This window comes from Vigna umbellata, chromosome 7 (assembly GCF_029865625.1).
Source record: "Vigna umbellata cultivar VRB3 chromosome 7, Vumbellata_1.0, whole genome shotgun sequence".
Taxonomy (NCBI): Eukaryota; Viridiplantae; Streptophyta; class Magnoliopsida; order Fabales; family Fabaceae; genus Vigna; species Vigna umbellata.
In genome coordinates, this window is record NC_142171.1 from 31,231,507 (window position 1) to 31,243,158 (window position 11,652).

General features: G+C 34.0%; 1 protein-coding gene across 1 annotated transcript; it reads right to left on the bottom strand.

Moving 5' to 3' along the window:
• Window positions 1-355: 355 nt before the first annotated feature.
• LOC124848769 (Cysteine proteinases superfamily protein) lies at window positions 356-11,652 on the bottom strand. The gene is made up of 10 exons (XM_047326552.2): window positions 11,438-11,652; window positions 11,037-11,249; window positions 9,130-9,203; window positions 8,592-8,646; window positions 8,387-8,461; window positions 5,014-5,087; window positions 4,877-4,925; window positions 1,120-1,204; window positions 684-740; window positions 356-553 (listed from the first exon to the last, which is right to left on the bottom strand). Exons 2-10 carry the CDS (start codon window positions 11,202-11,204, stop codon window positions 510-512), a joined length of 681 nt encoding a protein of 226 aa, XP_047182508.1. The 5' UTR covers window positions 11,205-11,249; window positions 11,438-11,652; the 3' UTR covers window positions 356-509.

An 11,652-nucleotide genomic window follows, 5' to 3' on the forward strand; every position in this document is an offset into this window, starting at 1 on the left:
TTAAACTAAAAGGATTAAAACCACACATCTAGTAGATGATCGGAATTAAAAACACAATTAAACCTAAATCTTTAATGCAAATTTGAGGTTGAATACATGAAAATAGGATGTTACCAGTCATGGATGCATTCCTCCTCCACTGCATTTTTTCTTAATTTTTTGTAATTTTCTTATGTGTTTTCTTGTATAAGAAAATAACTAACCCGGCAACTCAATCCAAATCAATCTGAAAGCGATTTGGTTATGTCAAGTCGAATTGACTTGAAAAAAGATTGTGGATTGAACTATCCTAACCCAATATTATAATTGATTCAGACCTGAGTTTTCTATAAACCCTACTTAAATCAAGCTGACATACATCTTATAACATACTTATACTCCCACCTGGTAGAAAATAAGAACTGTACAATGATAAATTCAGAGTTTGGTTATACTTCTGTGGTTTGTACAAGTTTGGTAGTTGCTAAAATAATATGCATAAACTGGCTTTTCTAATATGTTTCGTCAGTCTAGAAGAGCCAAAACTTTTTCTTTGGTACTCTAGGCGGAACATCTGTAATATCATTCAACAAATAAAACAATTAGCTTATTTGTTTGGTATAACTTCTGAAGGTATGAAAAGAATATAGCGATAGAAAGAACAAAATTCCATTTCAAATTTATTCTATTAGGCATATCATTACCTCCAGTAGCGTACAATGAGTTATAGTGCACTTCACTCCAAAAGCTTAGCCATAGCTCTACAGGTCACAAAAAAAATCACAATCAACCAAAACAAAACATAAAAGCTAAGGATGGAAAATAGTTCTTGTGGTCTGACTTTTCATGATATAATGATTAAAATACCAAATAATTTTCACTCAATGGCTAAGCTAAAGTTCAAGGGGAATCCAATTTAATTTTTTTTTATCTAATATACACTTCTTTGTTTTATTAATCAAACCAATAATTACAAAAATCGTTATAAAATTTACTCAGAGGAATGGGAATGGGAAAACATACAATCGAGTGACAATAGGCATTCCCTATTATAAGATCTCTTGCGATAATAACACACCACTACTAATACATGGACAAATGAAACAAAACATTGCGCCAATCAACATTAACAATACTTGCCTCTAGTGGGATTTTTGTCATTAGGAAGGATCTCAACATAGCAAGTGTCTCTGAAAGAGGTGACTAAGCAAACTTTGGCACCAAACTGACGAAAAATCCATTAGTAATCAGAAGTCAATTTTAACCATAAACAGCAAACAAATCCTAATATGGAAATTTTAAATAAACAAAGGCACAAATTAAAAAAGGCAATGGATAGTAAACCAAAATGATCACCCTAAAACTGGGAAATTACAACGAGGGAGAAGAATAACAAATTGTTACGACACAGCATCTGACACAAGTCCTTCATCAGAGGCCAACCCCAAAGCAAAAGCCTTGGGTTGGAGAGCCTCATCATGGCTTAGATCACCTAACTAACTTCCTCTATGATCTTCTGCTCTATAATAGCAACCAAATATTTTCTAACAAGTTATTTGTCTTTCTCCTACTCTGAACTGAGATGGCCTACCTAACAGGGATATTTGTAACATGAGCTTCCAAACTTACTCAACGTGGGCATAAGAACCTTGTATCCCACTGTTACGATCTAAGGTAGGGGTAATAATAAGAGTTAGAAAGTATATAATTGAAGGAGAATATTTAGTATAAGTTAATTAGAGTAAATAAATATAGTATAAGTTAATTAGAGTAAATAAATATAGTATAAGTTAATTAGAGTAAATAAATATATATTTAGGGAAATATTCAATATAAGATATTTATAATTAAGGATATATGCTAGGATAATATACGAAGAGATATTTATATTAAATATAGGGATATTTATAGGGATATTTATATTAAATATTAAATATAGGAATATTTATATTAAATATTAAATATAGGGATATTTATATTAAATATATTCTAGAGAAATATTTAATAAGAGATGGGCGGGAAATAATTAGTATAAATAAAGTTAGAGTCTAGGGTTAAAGACAAGCTTTTGATTATTGAGTTTTGTGACAGACATTATTGTCTTGTGAAGGAGGTTATGCTCTCAAAGTAATTGAAGGAGGTTATGCTCCCAATTATTGTTTATTCTTGTTTATTCAGATATTACCATCAATAAAAGAGATTCATTCATCCAATATTATTCGTTTATTGTTCTATTCCGTGTGAGAGAGAGTGAAAGGTTGTATTTGGTTAGTTTACGTACTCAGGTACGTAACAATTGGTCCGACCTGCCGGATCCTAATAGAGACGAGTGAAAGACATCATGGAGGGAAGATTGAATGCAGTTGAAGGGAGACTGGAGAGCATGGAGCAGAGACTAAAGAACATGGAGTTCTCCCTAAGGAGGTTGAAGGCAGAGTTGAGTGGAATACGCCATGAAGTCCAAGCTCCAAATGGGAAGGGACTGCTGGAACCGAACGATAGTGGACTAACGGATCCGAACGTGAGCGAACTGCCAGAACCGAACGATAGCAGACTGTTGGATCCGAACATGAAAGAACGGACGGAACCTATAGAGAGAGGACTTACCGAGTCGAATGGGAGGAGCCGGCCAGAACCGAGCGTGAGAAAACTACCTGAACCAAACGGTCTAGTATTGGAAGGAAGAATGAAGACTTTGGAAGGAAGGGCAAATGGAAGAATCAATACCCTGGAGAGAACAATGGAGTCTGTGAAGAGATGGGCCGACAAAAAGAACAGGGGGCTTGCAGTGTTTGGTACACGGGCAGAAGGAAGAGAGCGACGTGAAGTACTGAAAGACATTGAAAACCATTCTCTCAGGGCTTATGATTTAGGAGAAGTGGTAACCAGAATGCTGGACGAAGAATGGAAGACATTAGAGAAGGTTTTACCACCACCCGAACCTCCAGACATGAATTGATGAGGAGCCATGAGATCCAGCTCCCCGTTTCCAACCTTGAGGACAAGGTTGTTTTGCAGCGGGGTGTAATGTTACGATCTAAGGTAGGGGTAATAATAAGAGTTAGAAAGTATATAATTGAAGGAGAATATTTAGTATAAGTTAATTAGAGTAAATAAATATAGTATAAGTTAATTAGAGTAAATAAATATAGTATAAGTTAATTAGAGTAAATAAATATATATTTAGGGAAATATTCAATATAAGATATTTATAATTAAGGATATATGCTAGGATAATATACGAAGAGATATTTATATTAAATATAGGGATATTTATAGGGATATTTATATTAAATATTAAATATAGGAATATTTATATTAAATATTAAATATAGGGATATTTATATTAAATATATTCTAGAGAAATATTTAATAAGAGATGGGCGGGAAATAATTAGTATAAATAAAGTTAGAGTCTAGGGTTAAAGACAAGCTTTTGATTATTGAGTTTTGTGACAGACATTATTGTCTTGTGAAGGAGGTTATGCTCTCAAAGTAATTGAAGGAGGTTATGCTCCCAATTATTGTTTATTCTTGTTTATTCAGATATTACCATCAATAAAAGAGATTCATTCATCCAATATTATTCGTTTATTGTTCTATTCCGTGTGAGAGAGAGTGAAAGGTTGTATTTGGTTAGTTTACGTACTCAGGTACGTAACACCCACACAAAAAAGTTACAACAAAATGTGAGCCTAATATAAACTACGAAAAATCTATCTATTCCATACAAAACAGAATTTCTATTGACATAATTTATTGGGATTATTGTACGTAGTTTTCAGTATCTCGCATTTATTTTTCTCTCTTTCAGCAAAGAAGGAATGGGCGTACAATCTTGGCCTTAAGTTTACCCTAAATTACTCTAGATCACATGGGCACTTTGCAAGGCAGGAATTAGCTCGTGTATAGGAGTCAAAGCCCTACTCATGAAGAAGTAAGAATTATGACCAACGGTAAAACTGTGATTCTGCGTATGGGTCAGAAGAAGTGAAGCAGTGATAGTAATCTATCTTCTAAATGGGATGCGCCCAAACAGTTTAGGGCCTAATATTATCTGTTATTGGAGAGAGAAGGTGTGCTGCGTTTGTGGGGGGATTACGTAAGAGTTGGAAAGAGAAATTGAAATCAAGCCTACGATATATATTGTATCAAGTATAACCTTAGGATAAAAATACGTCTCCCACCTATGTTAAGGAATTAGAAAATCTTCCAGAAATTTAGTTTTATTAAATTTTCTTAAGTTTTCACATTTGAGTAACCTCATTGAGTTATAAAACTCTCTCCTTAGTCATTTTTAATTTAACAATTATAGTAATGACCAGTAATGTTCTTCAAGGATCTACTTGCGGTGGGAAGATCATCTGAAGCTGTTGTAATTTTCAAAGTGCTCTTATGTTCTCAATTTTTAAATTTTAGACTTTTGGAAATGATTTCGTATAGGAAGAGGAAGACCTTTGCTTCGTGAAACACTTTATTTTGGTAAACAAAACTCATTTTTATCATTGAGCTTGGATGAACGAGAATACGATAAACTTCAGAGCTGGAAGTTATCTCTTGTTCTAGCAATTCATGAGCCTTAAATTTGGGTCACCAACATAAAAGGTGAGAAAAACTTTTTTGGTGATAATTGGAATGGAATATCAAAAGAGATATTATTTACAATAACTTTCTTTAGAAATAGTAGAACATAATGAAACGTTAAAATAATTTTTGGCTTGAGAATATGATTTCTGACATAATTATGCTTTTTCTTTTGTCTGGTATACACTGTTCTCTTGATGTACATCATAGTTCTCAGAATAACAAATTGGCAACAAATATGTAATTAAGAGGGAAAAAGTATGAAACTTGTCATGATTTAAGATAAAAGATCTATAGACTTTAGATAACTTACATGGTCTGCAGCTGCTTGTAGTGTAACATGATCTCCCCACTCCCCTGATCTATTGGCAGACAATACACAGATATTGAATTAGAGTTACTATAAATGCTACATGCTCTCTAAAATCAAAGCAGAATTAATCAGCTAACTTTTTCATCTTCTTCAAGTAGCTTTTGTACTCCATTGGTACATAACCTTCATACAATTTTTTGTGATGCTTTAGCTGGAGAAAACAAAACAAAACAAAGCCAAATAAGAAAGATGAATAATAATATAAGATTAGTAAAGAAACAGACTTTAATGCCTTCTTCCACTCAGAAAGCAAAATACTATTAAAGACTGCCCATTTATGAATACACGATTACACACATATAGCATGAAGGGAAGAAAAAGGGCCAAGAGTGTGAGTCATGTGATGTTTCATTAAAAAACTTAGGGTTAAGTATGTTTTTAGTCCCTAAACATTGACACGAAATTGGAATTCCTCCCTATCTGAAACTTTGATACATTTTGGCTCTCAAACTTTAAAATGAATGGATAGAGTCCGTTTAACCCAATTACGTTAAATTTTTTTGATGTGTCAAATGCATTTCATGCTAGTATTTGAGTTGTTTACACCATTTGACATGTTCCCACATCAATAAATGCTGGAAAACGCATTTGATGACGGGTAAAAAGAATTTAACGAATTGAGTTAAAAAAACTATGTCCATTCATTTTCTTAATTTCAGGCATCAAAATGCATCAAAGTTTCGGATAGGGAAAAATTCTAATTTCAGGTCAAAGTTTACAGACTAAAAACATATTTGATAGGATATAAGTTGTGCAGGATAGAAGGAAACAAAATGATAGGATATAAGGTGTGCAGGATAGAAGGAAACAAATTAGGAAGTAGTTGCTAGTTAGGTTGTTATGTTGTTGACTGAGGTTTCCTTTATATATAGTTGGGGGGAGGGGGGGTCCTCAAATGGAGGGGACTTTGGGATTAATTTTGTAGATTGAGCTTTGACTCTTTGTGAAGGGAAAACCCTTGGAGTAGAGAGTGCTCTCCTATTTTGTGTTCCTTTTCAGTCTATACAGTAAAGAATATTACTCTTCTTCCTATTCCCAATTCTGGATTCCTAACAAATTGATATGACCTGCCGAATAACGAAGTGGTGGAAGCATGGAAGGAAGAGTCAATACTTTGGAGAGGGGGGCCAGCAAACATAAAAGGGTGATAGCATAATGGAGAAGAAGTTTCCAAGAATTGAAAGAAATGATATTGGAATACCATAATCAAGAAAGGGACTCAAAAGGAAGGGAGAAATCTCTTGACAGAGCAAGAAAGGGAGGAAAAGAGGAATTTCTTCATGACATCAAGAAAGGAAAGAAAGAAGTAAAGAAGGATAGGGTTGCTAGGTAAGATAGTCTGCTAGACATCAAGAAAGTCAAGCAACCCTCAAATGAAGGATAAAATTCAACCAATTGGGAGAAGAAAAGAGAAACAGTTATCAGTAAAGAGGACGGAGTTGACCAAGACCGTGAGGGGAATGTTGTTACCATTACATCAGGGAGTAGAGTGTCAGAAACTGCTACTTTGAGTGTTGATTGTTTTGCAAGAGTTAGAGGGCAAGATAGGAGAGAAGAAAATATATGTGAACAGGAAGGCCAAGATGAAAACTGTGATGGAGACATTGTTTGTGATGTTGTTGAGAAAGTCACAGAAGTTGCTGCTATAAGGGTGGATAATGTGACAAATGTTGGTAGGGAAAATACATCAGATGAAGACCATGATGGTAATGTTGTGACTCTTGCTTCTCCAAGTAAAATTGCAAAAGTTGTTGTTTTTAGTGGAGATAACGTGGTAGGTCGTGGTGTGTATGTCAAAACAGTGAAGAAGGGTGAAGACAGAGGAAAGAAAGCAGAATGTGGTGGTGGGAACATTGTGACTATTATGTCTGGGAATAGAGTAGTAGATGCAACTGTTTTGAGTGGGGAAAAACTCATCCAAGAATGCAAGATATTGGTGTCACAAACATATAAAACACCAGAAGACCAATGGCAGGGATATTTCTTTGTAGGGCTGCAATCTAACGTTCAAATTCGGCTGCCACAACAGGAACCACATGACTGGGTTAGAGATATGCAAATTGCTCTAGGGGTGGGAGAAGGGTCAACAATGAAGGATCACACCCTCTGTAGTGAAGAAAGAACCAAAACAGAAGTGAGATGTGTAATAGAAAAATATATTATGATGGAGGAGGAAGGGGATGCAACAATAAAGAGAGTTGGAGGTTGATAGGAAGTTGAGAGTGTATGTAAGGAGGAGGAGAGGTTAGTTAACTGTTAGTTAACAGTTAGAGGGAGTTAGTTGCCTAACTGTGTTAACAGTTAGGAAGAGCGGGAATATACTTTTGTATAAATTGTTGAGATGGGGAGAGGAGAGGGACTTTTGGCAATTGAAGTGTATAAACAGACTGTTAGTCTTGTTGGGGGAGATTAGGCTCTCAGATTACTTCATTCTTGTATTCTTTCTTGGATATCAATAAAGTCAGAGGTTATACAGAACTTGTGCTCTGTTGCGTGTGTTAGTTGGGTGAGAGATAAGGTTTCTTTATCAGAAACCTATCAGAGGTGGAGATGCAGCTAGGCAACAAGTTTTCCCAAAATCAAATTTACATAATATGAATAAGAATTCATGGTTGAACTTAGATGTGATAATGATTGGAACATCGATGCCTTTGGAATTTTGGGATTCCAAATTACTGAGTTCAGAATCTGGTATACAAAAACCACTCTCATATTGACCACCACCCAAGCCTTCAGGCAGTAGCCAGTGGGATCCCTTCCAATGATAAGACAATATCACACTTTCATGGGATCAAGATTCAGTGTACCAACCTTGAGGACAAGGTTGTTCTGCAGTGGTGTGTAATGATAGGATATAAGGTGTGCAGGATAGAAGGAAACAGAATGATAAGATATAAGGTGTGCAAGATAGAAGGAAACAAATTAGGAAGTAGTTGTTAGTTAGGTTGTTAGGGTGAGTGAGGTTTCCTTTATATAGTTTGGGGGGTCCTGAAATGGAGGGGACTTTGGGATTAATTTTGTAGATTGAGCTTTGGCTCTTTGTGAAGGGGAAACCCTTGGAGGAGAGTGTTATCCTATTTTGTGTTCTTTTCAGTCTATCCAGTAAAGAATATTACTCTTCTTCCTCTTTTCAATTCTGGATTCCTAACAATATTGAACCCAAAATTTTAAATATGTAGCAAACAAGGAAGGCCAGAATTTCGGTCTTAAATTCAAATTTTGATAGGAAATAAAATACCTAGAACTAGGGAGAATTAACGTGAGAATTATAGTAAAGTTTTATCTAAATCCTGATAATTTGTTATTTAGAAATAGGCTGTTATTATTCTTTTTCTATTTATATGCTGTAAATCTTTAACGTGAGAATCCTAGTAAAGTTTTATCCCCTTCCTACTTACACAAAATAACCAGAGAATACGGTGAACTAGAAGAACTATGCAACAAGCACACCTGCTTTATAACCTGCCTCCTAACATGCTTGTGATAATCAGACTTGCGGAACAGCTGATCTGCTAATGCTCTAAACTGTCCAGTAAAATTTTGCAGATATTAGAGAAAATATTATCAGAGGAAAGGGATCATATAACAAAAGTACCAAATGACAGAGAGACTATAACATGACATATAATTTCTTTTTCCCAGAAGAGAAAAAAACCTGACAATTCCCATCACCTTCCATTTGTAGTTCTGCCAAATCATATGTAACTAACCTGTAGAAAATGTTGGAGCAAAATTCTGAAGTAAAACAAAATACCTTACGCATAAAAGATACAAAGCAAATAATTTGGTCCACACAAACTATGCCCTGTCCGACGCTTCTAAGCCATTATCATTGACACGTAACACACACAAACTTGTCAATCAAGTTATAACTTGAATCCAACTTGTGCTTCCTTTTACAAAAATGAGAGAAATACAAAAAGCCTCATGGGAGTTGAAAAATAGAACTATGATAGAATTCCCAAATAGCATATTATCTATCCTTCTTCTCATTATGACAGTAACAATGTTGAGAAGATAGAACATGTTTGCTTTTGTAAACATAAAAACTTGATTAATTTCAATTTCAACATACAAAGCACAAGGAAGGAAATATTGAATTTCATGGAAAAGACAAAGCAAATTTGTAAATAAAACATATCATTGGTCTGGTAACAAAACTAAAATAAATCCTAGTACATTAAGCCAGTCACCTTTCAGATAGCCTCTCGTGGTCTAATGTTGCATCGTTTACATCAGGAATTTCTCCATTAACGCGGGGAGTGTGCTGCCAACACACTGAATTAGTTTCTCATTCCAATGCAGATAGTAGTATACATACGAGAAAAGGCATAACAAAGGGTATAGGTCAGAGTAGTTTACATGGGATATTTGTATGAGTGGATTACATGAAAAATTTCTAATAGGTATAAATTAAAAACATTTTAAGATATTGGTTGAGACCACTCTAGTGACAATTGATAATAAAGCTCTGAGAACTATTAATCTGTGACAGCATATTTTTCAGCAAGTTATATTTGCATAAAACGCTTCCTGACTTCATTGCAAAGAATAGTTTTGATATATGCTTAAACAATCAGGAGAAAATCAATAAGAATTTAATCTGTAAATGTGAAATCCCTTCAACAGCATTTGTCGTATGGTAAAAGGAAATTATGTTTCAATTTCATTTTTTAATTCGGTCATGCGTAAAAACAAAGAAGGTGCACTGTTGTATATCCTTAATTTCAACATTATCCCTTCATAAATTATTTCCACAGAAAAACCAAACATTGCATATTCCAAATCTTGGTTAGGGTCAAGTTTGTAGGTATCTTTTGTCCATTAAACATTCAGTTTCAATTGCCAAACATATCCATCACCTCAATTTGACAATTTATTCATTACTTTTCTCATGATTAAGGGGAAAAAGAGATTGTTATATGTTAATCCATATGCAAAGGACTATGGTCCCTTAAGCATGTGGGAGGGTCCACATTCAATATAAAAATTTCACATGAAAAGAAAAAAAAAATAGGAGATTACCATTAACTAATATCTCGAGAGAGTAGTTTCTCGCTTATCTCTTACATTATCAAATTACTAAAACAAAAAAGCATATAATTAAGGGTGACTACAAGGTTTAAACATATTTTTATTCTGATATTTTACTTTTATGTACAAAGGTTTAAACTAGAAGAATTTGCATATCACTTATCAAAGGGAGAAATTTGATAATTGAATCCAGCTAGTGTAAAGGAGTTGGTTTTCTGATTCTTTAATCGAGTCTCCTTAAAATTTTTATTTACTTTTAACTGCTGTATCTAATAATATGATATGATTTTAATATTTCATTATACAAGCTTTCGTTTAAGTTTTCAGTTTTGTTTGGAGAGACTAAAACTACGTTATTTCATATGAAATAAGAAATAAATAAAGATTTATAAGAACTTAAATAAATAAATGGGTAAATAATCATTTGAGTAAACCGGTGTTAAATTAAAGCCCTATCTAGAAGAACGAAAATTCTTATCTGGTCATTAAATGAGTAAGATCACCATTGTATTTTTTGAACACCAATTTGATATTAAGTTGTAAAGTTCATTGACCAATTTGTACTTTTTACTAAATTAAGGACTAAATCATATTTTTTTCCCTTTAAAATCTAAATTGCCACTAGTTAAGAGTTCAAGGACTAAATTGGTAATTTAAACGAAAAAGACAAATAATAATGCATGATGGATAAATAATCAATGTGGTCCAAATGTGTAAAATGATGGCAATTTTGTCATTGAAAAAAACCAAAATTTTGATTTAGTAGTGGATGTATAAAAATTATGAATTAGTCCATGAACTTAACACTCTAATATCATATTACTCCAAAACAAATATAATACAGTGTCAAATTGGTTTTAAAATTACAGCTTAGTGACAAAACTCATGAATATTAACAACAAAACGTAAGTGTGGCAGTATTAAGCCTGATTTCTGTTCCTTCAATAACTAAATCACCACATACACACATTAACGACCTAATTTAAACCCTGTACAATAAAGCATGATTCTGATATTCAAACAAAATACAGGAAAAGAAAAGAAAAGCATGATTGTAGCATCTTACTGGAATGGAATCTAAATGTGAAAGTCTCTTTCCAAGCATATTGTCTGCCTTCAGATTTTCGTCCTCTGCCAATATGCCTGCAATTGTTTGGTCATCCTCTGTTTCCAGAGATATGCTGTTCAAACTTGAGCTCGAACTACCACTTCCACTCCTCAGCTTCTCGCTCATACCTTCTCCTCCTGTTATCTCAACACATCCAAATCCAATCGCAATCTATGCATAACAAGAACACAAAATGTTCAACAAAAATCAAGTAAAATAATGAATTCATAAGAACTGAACACAATCAGGATTTACAACAATGATTTCTTCACTGTAACTATCATTCAACAATTCAAACCACGAAAGAAAAGCGAAGCCCAAAATAAAAAAAGAAGAAAAAGGTGTGTTAGGATTATTACCGTGGTTGGGTTCCGTAGAAGAGGAGCAAACGAAAAGGTTGATGCGAAACCAAACAGGAAAGGGTTGATTGAATAAGAGAAGAAATGAATGTGGAAGTTGGAGAGAATTGAAGGGAAGAAAAGTAGGTGTGGTTTAGGAGGAAAACAGTTGGCTTTGGGGAAGGAAAAGAAAATAGCTACACGGCAGCATTACGTTTGCTTCAGTTCGCCACCGT

Bases quoted from the DNA above. Each gene is read 5' to 3' on its own strand.
- LOC124848769 (XM_047326552.2), bottom strand. From the start codon at position 11,204: ATGAGCGAGAAGCTGAGGAGTGGAAGTGGTAGTTCGAGCTCAAGTTTG. The intron at 9,204-11,036 runs GTAAGATGCTAC...GTGTGTTGGCAG, and splicing joins CACATTTAGATTCCATTCCA to CACACTCCCCGCGTTAATGG. The intron at 4,926-5,013 runs GTTAGCTGATTA...GTCTGCCAATAG, and splicing joins TACTTGAAGAAGATGAAAAA to ATCAGGGGAGTGGGGAGATC.